This window comes from Saccostrea cucullata, unplaced genomic scaffold (assembly GCF_032062105.1).
Source record: "Saccostrea cucullata isolate Sc308-1 unplaced genomic scaffold, CSIRO_AGI_Scuc_v1 ctg436, whole genome shotgun sequence".
NCBI classification, from domain to species: domain Eukaryota; kingdom Metazoa; phylum Mollusca; class Bivalvia; order Ostreida; family Ostreidae; genus Saccostrea; species Saccostrea cuccullata.
Window position 1 is genome coordinate 55689 of NW_026921449.1, and position 14312 is coordinate 70000.

General features: G+C 32.9%; 1 protein-coding gene and 1 long non-coding RNA gene across 3 annotated transcripts in view; both read right to left on the reverse strand.

The window, feature by feature from the left end:
• The window catches only part of LOC134259997 (bifunctional methylenetetrahydrofolate dehydrogenase/cyclohydrolase, mitochondrial-like), a 69645-nt gene that overhangs the window by 7919 nt on the left and 47414 nt on the right, over positions 1-14312 (reverse strand). For both annotated transcript variants that reach the window (XM_062742583.1, XM_062742582.1), the window contains exon 2: positions 6573-6760. In XM_062742583.1, coding sequence (XP_062598567.1) covers positions 6573-6756 — 184 coding nt within the window. In that variant the 5' untranslated portion in view covers positions 6757-6760. The remainder of the gene's footprint in view (positions 1-6572; positions 6761-14312) is intronic.
• Positions 9598-10407, reverse strand: LOC134259994 (uncharacterized). Its single transcript, XR_009990441.1, has 2 exons — positions 10039-10407; positions 9598-9696 (listed from the first exon to the last, which is right to left on the reverse strand). It is a non-coding gene; the product is annotated as an uncharacterized LOC134259994 (long non-coding RNA).

Consider the following 14312-nt stretch of genomic DNA (forward strand, 5'->3'; position numbering starts at 1 on the left):
TTCATCAGTCAAAAACCGATACACAGAATTATGTATTTTAGTGTAGTCTACTTGTGTGCCAAGTTATATTGAAATCAAACCAAAACTGTAGGAGGAATAGCATTTTGAAACAATTTCACAGAAATTTCTATTTTTAGTAACAATGGCAACACCGTTCATCGAAATCAAAAACCGATATACAGAATTATGTATCTTAGTGTAGTCTACTTGTGTGCCAAGTTATATTGAAATCAGACCAAAACTGTAGGAGGAGTAGCATTTTGAAAGAATTTCACATTAATTTCTATTTTTAGTAACCACGGCAACATCGTTCATCATAATCAAAAACCGGTAAACAGAATTAAGTATTTTAGTGAAGTTTACTTGAGTGCCAAGTTATATTGAAATCAAACCAAAACTGTAGGAGAAGTAGCATTTTGAAAAATTGTTTACAGACAGACGGACGGACGGACGCCGGATGCATTACTATCGCATCAGCTCTTCTGGTCTCTGACCAGTAGAGCTAAAAACAAAGACAGCGATCGCGGTGTACATGTACTGTTACACGTCATTAAAATCTCAACAGACAAATTACAAAAACATGTACGAGTATGTCAAAGTATAAGCACAAGTACATGCACAAATGTGTACATGTCCCATTATTTCATTATTTAAAGAGTTTTGTTGCTTGTAATATTTTGCGAGTGAAGAAAAAAATGGTCATAGAGTAAACCAGAAGTCTCTGTCGAGACTGAAGCTCTACTGGTTTTTACTTTAAGCAAAGGAAGAGAAAAGTAGCAGTTGGGAATACAAACTTTACAACAGCAATAAACAGAATCAAAGTACTGAAAGTACTCATGGGAGTTGAACATGGTGATCTGAAAGATCTCACAGGAAGTAGAGGAACATTTTCATGCTTTCAGATTTAAGTCAGCTAGAACTAATTTGTTAGGGATACAACACGAAACATTAAAAATAATTTCAATTGCATTTGAATAGCAAAGATCATGGGACTGTTTTTAAATTAGCTGCTCAACACTCAACAGTATTATGATGTCACAATGAACATAAAAATTGAGAGGCAACGTCATGCAATAAAAATTGCGCCAAAAACACCTGAAAATATTGTGAGAGCAAAAATTGTACTTGTGTTATCAAAATTTTTATCATACAGAATAAAATAATAGAATACGGGGTATATTAAAAAGATGATTTTAAAGTATATATAAATGTATATCTGTAAAAATAAGTATCACAATGTCACAAAAATGTTCATAAATCCAATTCAAAGACAGAAGTGTTCCCTTTTGTTGATACCAAATGGTATATTTGTGTTCAACTTTTTCTTTCAAAGATTTTCTCTATATTTGCGGTAAATGTCATTCTTATACAGTTTTTCAATGCACATTATATTATAATCTTCTACTGTATGTACACCTGAATTTTAATGAGTAGCCACAGGATCATTTGTTTCCCTTCTAATTAAAGACAAATTCAAAACATATCAAAGACTTTAACATAGGTCGCGGGTTTAGAAGGCTTTTAAAAGTGTTCGAAAACATATCATGAAAATTTCCTATTTGATTTCTCTACCTTTGATTTCCATTCTCTGAAAATTTTATAAAATTCGTCTGCACCGTTTTTGTGTAATTGAACTCCAAAGATGTCATTGTTGTAGTTAAATTTTCAACGGTATTCTATTGAATTATATAGGAAAAACGTCGTTTTTGGCTTGTTTTCAGGCAAGGTTTTGATTAAAAAAGTATCAATAACTTTTAAATCGTGCAGACGAATTTGTTTATCCTTTGGTATTTAAAAATAGAATTGATTTGAAATAAATCTATGTGAAAAAAATAATATGTCTTCGGGTTCATTTTCTCGTAATTTAATTGTAGATAATTGCTTTTATATTGAAAAATGTAGCATTTTTAAGAACAACGTCATAAAATGTCGCGACGTCACGCTTGACGTCGTGAATATCGATCCGGTATACAGAGCAAAAACAAAAATCACACAGATTTTAAGAAAAAGGAAATTCACGTATATCTGCTTTCAAATGACCAGTATCATAATAATTCAATAAAATAATTATTACACATTTTTCTCTTTAAGCTTATTACGTCTAATATTAGTGAAAATTCGCGTAAAAGGTGTAAACCAACAACCAGTCCTTTAGTTTCTCTTTTTATTTTCTTTAATGTGTTTATTTCTTAGTGTTTCTTTTTTCCCTTGTTTTGATTTTCTTCATTCGCCGATTCTCGCCGGAATTTGCAAAATAAAAGTGTCCTTGTATTTACCTTCTGGAAAAGGCAGATCCCCCATCCCCGTTGAAATCGTAGATCTGTGATCTAAGTTTGTTTGAAAAGTCATAGGTATGAAGATAATTTATAAGTCAAGGACTACTAACTCCCACCCCCCCTGAAATATGTTTTTTACGCTTTCAATTTATATATCCTTTTCTTTGGAAAATTCAGCAAGGCTATCAAATCAACAATAACTTCTTATGAATCAATATCCGCCAGATAATATCCTCCCGAGTGTAAGTATTAATTAATGCATTCAGTCTATATATTGAAAATGTTTTTATTTAAGCTTACAAAGAGGCAGCAAATAACTAAAATAAATCTTAACTTGATTTTATTTTATGCTTATACGTATAAGGATAGAAAAAAAGTGGAATTTTTAGTGGAGTAAATGGGAGGATGACTTAAACATTATTTTTATTTGGCGTAATCAAAAGGCAGATTTTATTTTGTTCTTAGACTTTCAATGTATACATATTACATTGATTCTACTGAATGAACATGGAAAGCAATGCAGCGAATAAAATATGTACATGTAACTAACAACAATGCATGCCATTACTTACAAAGGCAATTGGGGTACATGTATCGAACCCCCCCCTCTTTCTGTTTTTCTGGGGTTTTCCTATTTGGATGTTTAATATGTATTGCATGTTATTAATAATGTTACCCTTTTATCTCTTTATCTCTTTACGCTGTTTTTAAATACATGTATTTCGCTTTCGACTGATACATAAAAAGAGACGGCTTGCAATTTGTTTTTATTCTCGATGTTTGCCTCAGTTAATCTTCACTTGATCACTATCTAAAGCTTAGAGAATCATGGAATATGCAGACATCGATAAATTTGAAACACGCTCTTCTTCCTTTTCAGATTTCCATTTATATAATTCTTTATGTGCCTCCGATTAGTAAATATTTCGATTAAATCATATAGGGTGAAGTTAAAATTCAAAAATAGGAAAAAGTTTACTCACCCCCGGCATTAGCAAGTAAAAAATGGAAAGGAGGGAGGGGGGTCATATCGTACTTGCCTGTGGTTATTTACAAGAGGTCAATGCCGCTCAAAAATGTATTAGTTTATGTTTCATTAGTATTACCTCGGTAGTGCCTTAGCAGTTTTTAATTTGTGATCAACCTGTATCTCGATTTGTCCGAGATTAGCACATATACCGCTTCATAACTGAGTTCGACTTTCCATTGGTGCATGAGCAGAGTTTTGGCGCTGTTTACGGAGATAAATGAGAACAAAGACATGCATGCCACATCTATGGTTATGTAGATAAATTATTGTAGAAGACAGTGGTAATAAACAGTTTGTTAGCGCATTTCCACTAAAAGTGTAAATGAGTGCTTTTCTGAGGAGGGAGTACCGAGTGTAATTCGGAGTTAGATAACCTGTTTTATAATCATACTCATTTAATATTTATTAATCATATATATGATACAAGGGTTAAAATTTATTTGCAAAACAAGTACATATGTGCTCTCAGAATAGACCCGAGAAAATGCGATTGATAAAACATAATGAAACGCTTTCTAATACTTTCAGTGATGGTCAACGAATCAAAATGAGCCTTCATTATTTTTGATAACTTCAGCATGTTCTATGTATACTGTTACACTAAAATGCCATTTTCAACAAAAGTTATAGCCAGATAATGTACTGAATTTTCCCTTTCTCACCGTGACGTCATAATCAGATGTGCACAAGAAAGTCGCCCAAATCATATAGATTGCGTACCAAGTTTTAATGACGTCAGCAAACCCGCGACCTACGTTAAAATCATCTTTTAACTGGCTATGGAGATATACTATGCATCAAGATTACTTGGTTTTTAATGTCAAAATAGATTCAGAGAGAAAAGGGATGCACAGTTAATGTCAATTTGTAGTCAAGGGTGTAAAAATCAATCATGTCAAATAATGACGTTGATCATGTTTTTTAGCCAAATTGAACTCCAAAAAACAAATGCTGGCACAATCAAGCGAGGATATCCCCCAATGTATAAATTCATTTGCAATAATATATGCCTTGAAAGCTGCTGTACATGACATTATAAAGTTATATAAACAAGTCGGATTGAATTACTTACTCAGCTCTAAGGAATCTCATCAAAATAAGTGTACAAGGTAGAAAAAGCGTATATTGAAAAATAATGACATTGTCGGACGTCATGAAACTAAACAGCGCGGGTGATCATATAATGTCATTTCTATTTTATAATAATTTGGGAAATAATGAACGTATCAAGCTAAAATTTTTAATATTTCTTTATTTTTTGTTGTTTTATGTACCTTATAAATTTTGTAAGCTCAGACAACATAGTGCTAATTTTATAGCCTCAGTCCACGAACTTTTTGATAACCCCACATATATATATAAAACAAACTTTACAATCAAAAACATTTATTTCTTTTTATCTTAAGGGGAAATATGCCTCTGTTCCAAATTTCACCAATTTATTTTTTTAAATTACAAACATTAATTAAATGTTTATAAACAATTCTGCATCTAAAATTTCTGTAACAATTAAATGACTTATATGTTAAGAGATAGAAATATCTCAATTTACACAGCTTAAGAAAATGAGAAAAAATGTTTTAAATAAACTATAATAAATAATTAATAACAAGAGGCCCAAGGGCCTTGAATCACTCTTCTGATAAATTGTACAATCTACCACTTCTATTTGAAGCCTCTTACTCTAAGTATCCCAAGTTGCATCAACTGACAAAGTTTGAGGATTCTAAGCCAAAAAGTACCTAAGATACTGAAATATAGCCATAAAATGTCAAAACTAGGTCACAGTGACCTACTTTTTGGTTGACATTCTCCGAAAACCCAAGATGCCTCATCTGACAACGTTTGACAATTCTAGGCCAATAAGTACTCAGATAAGTAAATATAGCCATAAAATTCAAAACTAGGTCACAGTGACCTACTTTTTGGTCGACATTCTCCGAAAACCCAAGTTGTATCAACTGACAAAGTTTGATGATTATAAGCCAAAAAGTACCTAAGATACTTAAATATAGCCATAAAATGTCAAAAGTAGGTCACCGTGACCTACTTTTTGGTTGACATTTTCCGAAGACCCAAGATGCATAAACTAACAAAGTTTGATGATCATAGGTCTGAAAGTATTCAAAATATGCCTTTTAAACAATTTGAAAACAAATGCCTCATAAGCCAAAAAGTACCTAAGATACTTAAATATAGCCATAAAATGTCAAAAGTAGGTCACCGTGACCTACTTTTTGGTTGACATTTTCCGAAGACCCAAGATGCATAAACTAACAAAGTTTGATGATCATAGGTCTGAAAGTATTCAAAATATGCCTTTTAAACAATTTGAAAACAATTGCCTGCAAAATTCAAAAAGTAGATCACAGTGACCTACTTTTTCATAAATATGTTTTAAGGCCCCAAGATGCATCAACTTACAAGATTTGGTGAATCTAAACCTCTCAGTATCTGAAAAAATGAGATTAAATGTTTTAGAAAAGATGAGCCATAAAATTCAAAAAGTAGGTCACAGTGACCCACTTTTAAGTTGACCTTGTTTAAGAACCCAAGATGCATCAACTGACAAAGTTTGATGATCATAGGCCTTAAAGTATCTAAAATATGCCTCCAAATCAATTTGAAAACAAAAGCTCGTAAAATTTAAAAAGTAGGTCACCATGACCTACTTTTGTGTTAACATGATGTGAAGTCCTAAGATGCATCAACTTACAAGATTTGATGATCCTAGTCTTTATAGTAAGCAAAATATCAACGTTTTTATTAAGTGTAAATTTCAGTTAACTTTGAAGTGACCTTGAGACCAACACTAGTTTTAGTATAAATGGTATCCCTTGGGCCAAGGATACCCTGTAACAAATTTGACAATGATTGGCCAAGGGGTTCTTGAGTTATGGCCCGTATTCTAAAAAGTTAACGCACACCGCACACCGCACAACTGGCCATAGCATTAGCTCTTTGAGCCTTTGGCTCAGAAGAGCTAAAAATATTGGCAATCGAAATTAGAAATCAACATCAGTACGGCAGAACAGATTTGATTGAGTTGACCATAAATTGGTACATGTACTTATTAATGAAATCTGAAAAATCTGACTTGACAATTTACTGAATTTCATGGATAAATGTCTTCAGAAAGTTGACAATTCACTGAATTTCATGGAAAAATATCTTCAGAATGTTATCTCTAGCTCTTATCAGAGGGATATTATTCCTTAAGATGTAACTATACTGTCACATAATTTAGCTACACACAAAAAGATTACCTGTATACTGACATGCTTTGATTTTACTTTTTATGTAAGTTTTACTAGCTGGATCATCACCAACTTGGACCACACACAAAGCTGGGCTACGCTTGCCAGCTTTCAATAATTTCTCTATTTCAAATTTCACTTCATCTTTTATTTCTCTTGCTAGCTTGTGACCATCAATCAACGTGGCAGACATAAACCTGAAAAGATAAAATGCACAAACAAAACCTACCTTCTCATACATAATTAGAGAAAACCAAGTAAAGATATAACTGAATCATGTACTTGAACACATATTTCCACTTTAATTAAATGAGACCTGCAACAACTGATATTAATGCATGGTGAAGCAAATAGCATGGTTTAGAGTTTCAACTTTGTCTTTTTCTCACAGTTAGGTCTTTTTCACGCAATAATTTGAGTGAGATTTGACAAGAGCATGCTATGTTTGACACTCACTTAAACCATCTCAGAACAAGAAGATCTCCAATAAAACATCAAATGATAGACTGTAGTCCATGCGCAGATCTAGAATTTTTTCAAAGGGGGGTTGAAGGGGAAAAGAGTTATTATATTAACATACGTTTTACATAATAATTATATATGTAGTTAAATAAATCAATAGGATACAGGGTGGAGTATGGTTTTTAAAAGTGGGAGCACAGAGGTTGATCAACCTGGGAAAAAGTACTTGTATGGATTACCAGAAAGTTTTTGAAAAAGAAAGGAAGATATATCTCCGAACCCAAAAATCCTATTTTGTAAAGGGGGTGGGGTTTCATTTTGTTTTCACAACCAAATTTCTTTATATATAACAACATAAGCCTTTTACTAAACATTTTCTAAAGTAAATACACAACAAAAAATTGGAACTTTCTTCTTTCTTTTTCTTTTCTGCAAATCCAAAAGCGGGGGGGGGGGGGGGGGGGGGGGGGGTGTGCAACCCCCATAACTCCCCTCTGGATCCGTCACTGTTTTCTATGTAAACATTTCACCCATTGGAATTTGCGTCCGTTAGCTTACGTAGTAATGAGCAAAAGTTGTTTTTAAAATTTCAGTTCACTCCAACTGCATCTTTAGTTACTTTATTTCTATGGTCAGTATTCTAAACATGCGGAATTCTGACGTCATTTTTGGGGTTATTACATCATAAATGTAACAAGAGGCCCGCAGGCCTTATAGGTCACCTGAGTGTCATGTAACAACTTTCCAACAATTGACTTTGGTTCGTGTTTTAAACCAGAGGCCATAGAATTTCAATTTTGAAAGAAACACCATTGCTTATCATAATAATAAACTTAAAATGCTTACTCTGGTTACTTAATATCCAGAGGTAGATCAGTGTAACAAAGACAAAATTTGTTTCCACTTTATAATCAGTCCCCCCCCCCCAGGAACCAATGACCCTGGGGCTAAATATTTGGAAATGTTATCATAAATTTTATTTCATAATAAATTATTGATTAATACCAAAGAGCAGATTTCAAAGCATTAATTTATTTTAAAATTAGTCTACATACCGTATAAGTGGAAATTTTAGCAAGAGGCAAATTTAGCGATTTGTCCTTAAAACTTGGTACTTTTATAATCTTAGTCATATGTAATTTTAGTGATCTCAACACCCTCGCTAATAATGCCAAAATTAAATCCTTGCTAAAAATTCTGCTTATAAGGTACCCCCCAGTACCCCTGACACCAGGGGCCCTGAAATCAACCATTTGGCTAGAAGTACCTTTCTTCATCAAAAATATATATACAGACTCTGAGACGTGCTACTACCCCAAATAACCGTGTGACTTTCGTGCGCTTTCCGTTTCGTGCAAACCGTGTAGCATTTCGTGTAAACCGTGCAGCATTTTGTGCAAACCGTGTAGCATTTCGTGTAAACCATGCAGCATTTCGTGTAAGCTCCAAAGCGTTTTGTTCAAACCGTGTAGCGAGCGTGCGAGAAGCGTGTGAGAAACGTGCGACTTTCGTGTTAGAACCGTGTGAGAAATGTGTGACTTTCGTGCAAGAATCGTCTAAGATTCATTCGGAAGTCATTTCATTTTAAATATGGCTATCGATGGGTCAGGATGTCAAATTGTATTAGTACTTAATTATTGAATTAGCTATGCTTGTGATATTTTAGGAGTAAAAACAAAAAAACAAAAAAAATGGAACAAAAAAATGAAATTACACGGTAATGTATAATATATTTTGTTTGTTTTCTTTTCCTTCTAGAGAAAATGTATTCAAATTAATCAACTATGTACAACAATTTTAAGGGCATTGAATTCAATATACTATCAACGCGATCATGGCTTCTTAAATATTTTTTTCTCAAAGAAAGAAAGAAATACCGGTTATTTTTTTTTTATTTAAAGCAAAAATATATCAGGACGCCACTCTTGTCTTTACATTTAGAGTACGTGAAAGAAAGTTTTGAAACAATGTGTCATTTAATACCTTTTAATACATAAAATATGTTGCTCATTATTGTCAAATACATGGATTATAATTCTAATTCACATGCACTGACGACCACATGTTTAGAACCGGGGGGGGGTTAAATTAAATTACTAGTACAGTCTTTCATTTTTTGTTTTACATAACTTTCAATCTAATGTTAGTTTAAATAAATGCTTAATTTTCTAATGTGTGCGCAGATACACCCATTAAAAATATTTTGGAATCTTCTTTCTGCCTTTCAACTGTGATCAAGGTCATTTACAACAGCGATCACGGGCTCCGAGTGCATGGCAACTGAAAACCTGTTTTGCTATATGTACATGTTGAGTTCACGGTTTAAGGAGGATCTATACATCTGTAAAGTATAACTGATTTTTGTTTCATGCATTTGTTTCTAATAATACGCCCCATATCCGATAAAATAAGGTTCCAAAGTATTTCAATTTAATTTTTAGAAATATTTGAAATATTTTATTTATTTTGTTAAAATCCCTCCTATCAATTTTTTTAGATGCCCATTGCTTTAAATTTCTCTTCAAAGTTTAGTGTTATAAAATATTGAAATAATAACCAACAAAGTTAAAAATAAAATCAACATAATTTTTATTTAAATTTACAAAAATAGACAAAAGAAAAACTAAAACAGCATTTTCTTGAGAATAGCTGGTTGGATCCTCTTCAATATCTGGAAAGATATATAATATCCAAGGGTAAAAACAATGAAAAAAAGAAATTGAAAAAAATTGAAAAACTGTCAAAAATTTATATACATCACAAAAATTCAGGTGTGAGAGATCCACTTTAAGAGTGGACTCAAATATCTTGATACTGTTTTTTTTTAATAAACTTCAAATAAACTCTTCTTGCACAAGTATTAAACAAATGTCACATAAGGACATTGAAAGAAGTTCGTATTGTACATGTATTGTTTTTCAGTTAGTTTAAGCGAAAATCATTGCGTTTCCAGTCAATGACAAAGACATGTATTTAGTGAATTCATGGTATTGAGAAAGGTAGATTTACTTACCGTTTTTATCCAACTTGCATGTGTTATCCAGTGCTACATATAACAAAACAAGCTAAGATGGTAAATGGCCAAAAGCGGTAAAAGAAATTCCTATAACCAAATGCACACTTCGTCTAAGACCTGCACGTTTCCCACACTTGTAAACAGCTGACAATCAATGTTGATCAAATGTTTGGGTCATGCGAAATTTCACCGGGTATAACCATTCATTCGGGTGTATACAAATCGTGAACAGAGTATCCTCTAGTCGATAGGAAGATAATACATATGTCTTATCTGATGAAACTTGCATTTTTGGGGGGATATATTTTGCTGGAAAGCATATATGCTTATTGAAGAAATTTCTGAGTGTATGGCGTTTTGACACGTAATGATGAATTAGCATATGGACAAACCATGTTTTATATTTCTTTTTCACCTAAAAATCTTATTCTAATAAGTTTGTAAATGTATTATTTAATAATTAGATAAGTAGAAACTGAATAAATTGACAAACAGTTCATTTTTAAAGAAAGGATACGTATTGGGCAATACACTACATATTAATTGATGTGATATAATGTACATTCCATGCACAATATCGCATGTTGTGTTATACTCAGTGATTTATCGGTGTTAAGTGAATTTGAATCTGATCATTTGGGATCAAAATGGAGTTTTTACGGAAGTACGCCATGTTGTGACATTGTAGAGAGCCCCCTTAATGACACCTGAAAATTATGACTGGGTTTTATTTTTTTTAAATAAAATGGTTCTATACATATTTAATGGGTAGAACTTATATATCAGCGGACAGCGGATTTCATCTTTTATTTGTAAATCCGAATTTCTAGCCGTAAACTATGGCACGCCAAATTCACAAAAATGAGTCAATCATAGTTTCACAATCGATAAACTAGGTTTATTGGTTGTAAACTATAGTTTACGGACTGTAAACTATAGTTAACAACGTTAATCTATATTTTACATCTGTAAACCATTGTTAACGCGATAATCTATGTTTCACAAGCATAAACTATACTTAACACCGAAAACAATCATTTGCAATTGCAAAACATATATAATCTGATAAATACAGTTTCACAATTTGTAAACTATAGTTTACAAACCGTTAACTATTAGTTAAGGATCTGATAAATATAGTTTCACGATTTGTGAAACTATGATTAACAACTCTTAACTATAGTTTACGATTGTAAATTATAGTTTACAAACGTGAATCTATGTTTATCAACAAAATCTATTGTTAACGCTTATTTCAGACAGATAAACTTAGATTAGCATTCGTAAACTATAGTTAACAACCATTAAATATAGTTTTACAGATGAAAACTATACTTAACGAATCCTTAACTATAGTTTAAGGTTTGTAAACTATAGTTTACAGTCGATAAACCTAGTTTATCAATTGTGAAACTAGGTTTAGCTCATTTTTGTGAATTTGGCGTGCCATAGTAAACAGTAAAATAAACAGAACTGATTTGGTGGTCTTTTCATGAATATCATGTAAGAAAAGTTTAGGAGTAAATCATGAATAATTGTATATTATTTGTTTTATAAATCATGTACTTTTTATTTCATCTAAGATATTTCAGTTTTCTTGTAATATACCTGAAGACAGGTGTAGCATAATATTTTGATACCGCGATATATTGAACCCGGGTTCAAAATATCGCATAATATTTTGAACCCGGGTTCACTTTTTCGCTGCGATATATTGAACCCCCTTATAAAATATTGAACCCCTACCTTTTTCATTCAAGAGATAGGGGGTTCAAAATATTATGGCCATAAAATATTGAGTCCCCCGCCCTTATAATTTATGGGGGAGGGGTTCAAAATATTATGGACATAAAATATTGAGTCCCCCTGCCCATTTAATTTTACAGGGAGGGGGGTTCAAAATATTATGGCCATAAAATATTGAGTCCCCCGCCCTTTTAATTTATGGGGGAGGGGTTCAAAATATTATGGACATAAAATATTGAGTCCCCCTGCCCATTTATTTAATTTTACAGGGAGGGGGGTTCAAAATATTATGGCCATAAAATATCCAGTCCCCCACCCTTTTAATTTATGAGGGAGGGGGTTCAAAATATTATGGCCATAAAATATTGAGTCCCCCCTCCCCGTCCTTTTAATTTGTGAGGGAGGGGGGTTAAAAATATTCTGGCCATAATATTTTGAACCCCCCTCCCTGTAAAATTAAATGGGTTGGGGGACTCAATATTTTATGGCCATAATATTTTGAACCCCCTAGCCTCCCTCATAAATTAAAAGGGCGGGGGACTCGATATTTTATGGCCATAATATTTAATTTTACAGGGAGGGGGGTTCAAAATATTATGGCCATAATATTTTGAACCCCCCTCCCTCACAAATTAAAAGGACGGGTGGGGTCAATATTTTATGACCATAATATTTTGAACCCCCTCCCTCATAAATTAAAAGGAGGACCCCCCTCCCTGTAAAATTAAAAGGGAAGGGGGACTCAATATTTTATGGCCATAATATTTTGAACCCCCCTCCCTGTAAAATTAAAAGGGAAGGGGGACTCAATATTTTATGGCCATAATATTTTGAACCCCGGGTTCAATATTTTATAGGGGGGTTCAATATTTCGCAGCGATATTTTGAACCAGGGTTCAAATCATCGCGGGGTTCAATATATTATATGACACCGGTTTAAAGATCCATCTACATTGTATGTACAATGTATAGTCAAATGCCGCGACTATTATTAAATTAATGTACACATATATACATACGTCTAGTCGAGTTTTGAAATGAAGGATTTTACAGTATGATGGGTATACTGATGTTATTTGATCAGCTTCATGTAAAAGGAGAAAGAGAATAAAAATAGATCAAGACATCAACCCCTCTCCCCCCATCTTTTTACTGGTTTCCCTCCTATAGATAATGCTTACGTAATATTAAAAAAAATCTTTAAAAATGTATCAATAATCGTTAGTAGAGTATATAGGCAAATTTTATTACTAAATCAAAATCAAGAAAAATAATCCGCCTACTGAAATCAAACACAATATAAGCAATATTATTTAAAATCAAAAGGTTCATATTCCTGCAGTAAGAAATCGAATGTTTGTTTAATTTATTAAACTATACTCGTAAAAATAATTAAATGCAAGACATACATTATAATGAATGACTAATATATAAAAATTGTATTTTATCAAACAGTCATTCATGATATTGGCATTTTGTTTTTAAACAATTGGATAAATAAATACATACGAAATGACAATTATTTGTTAATTAATTACAACTGTCAGAGTTTTAAATATTTCTATCGGTTTATATGATACTAGTGTAGTGATATTTAATTTAAACAGCTGCTAAATGTGGCTTTTTGAAATATTTCCATTCAATTATTGATAAAACCGTAATAATGTCCGAGATATTCCGAGTAGAAAATCCAAACTGAGGCCAAAACGAGAAAGCGAGAATCGTGTATAAAACGTGTGAGAAACGTGTACAAAGCGTTTCGTGCAGCCTTTCATGTAAACCGTGCAGCCTTTCATGCAAAGCGTTTCAAGCAAACCGTGTAGCGTTTTGTTTAAACCGTGCAGCGTTTCATGCAAACCGTGTAGCGTTCGTGTACCGTTTGTGCAGCGAGCGTGTGGGGTAGTAGCACGTCACAGGGTCTGTACTTAGATCATTGGCATAATACTAAGGAGCAAAGGAAAAGATTTTCAAAGAATTCATGCATTTTCACTATAATCAATAGAGCCCCACCCTAACACCAGAACCCCTGACCCTGAGGCCAATGGAATTTACAATTATGGAAGAGGCAGGCAGCCTTATTCAATATGACTATATTTTGGTTAGTTTCCTATGAAATTCACAATTTTGAAAGAGGCACTCTTGATCCTCATAACTATTATATATTACTTGTTAAATACCCAGGAGCAGAGGAGAAGATTTTCAAAGAATTAATGTATTTTCACTATATACCCAGTAATCAATAAGAACCCCACCCTAACAACAGAACCCCTGACCCAGGGGCCATGAAATTCACAATTTTGGAAGAGGCACTCTTCTTCATTAAAACTATATACTTAGTTCAAGTTTATCTAATACCCAGGAGCAAAGGGGAAGATTTTTGAAGAATAACTGCATTTTCACCAGGTAATCAATAGAAGCCCACCCTATAACACCAAAGCCCCTGACCCATGGGCTATGAATTTCTCAATTTTAGAAGAGGCACTCTTGTTCTTCATAACTATGTACTTAGTTAGTTTGTTTATTAC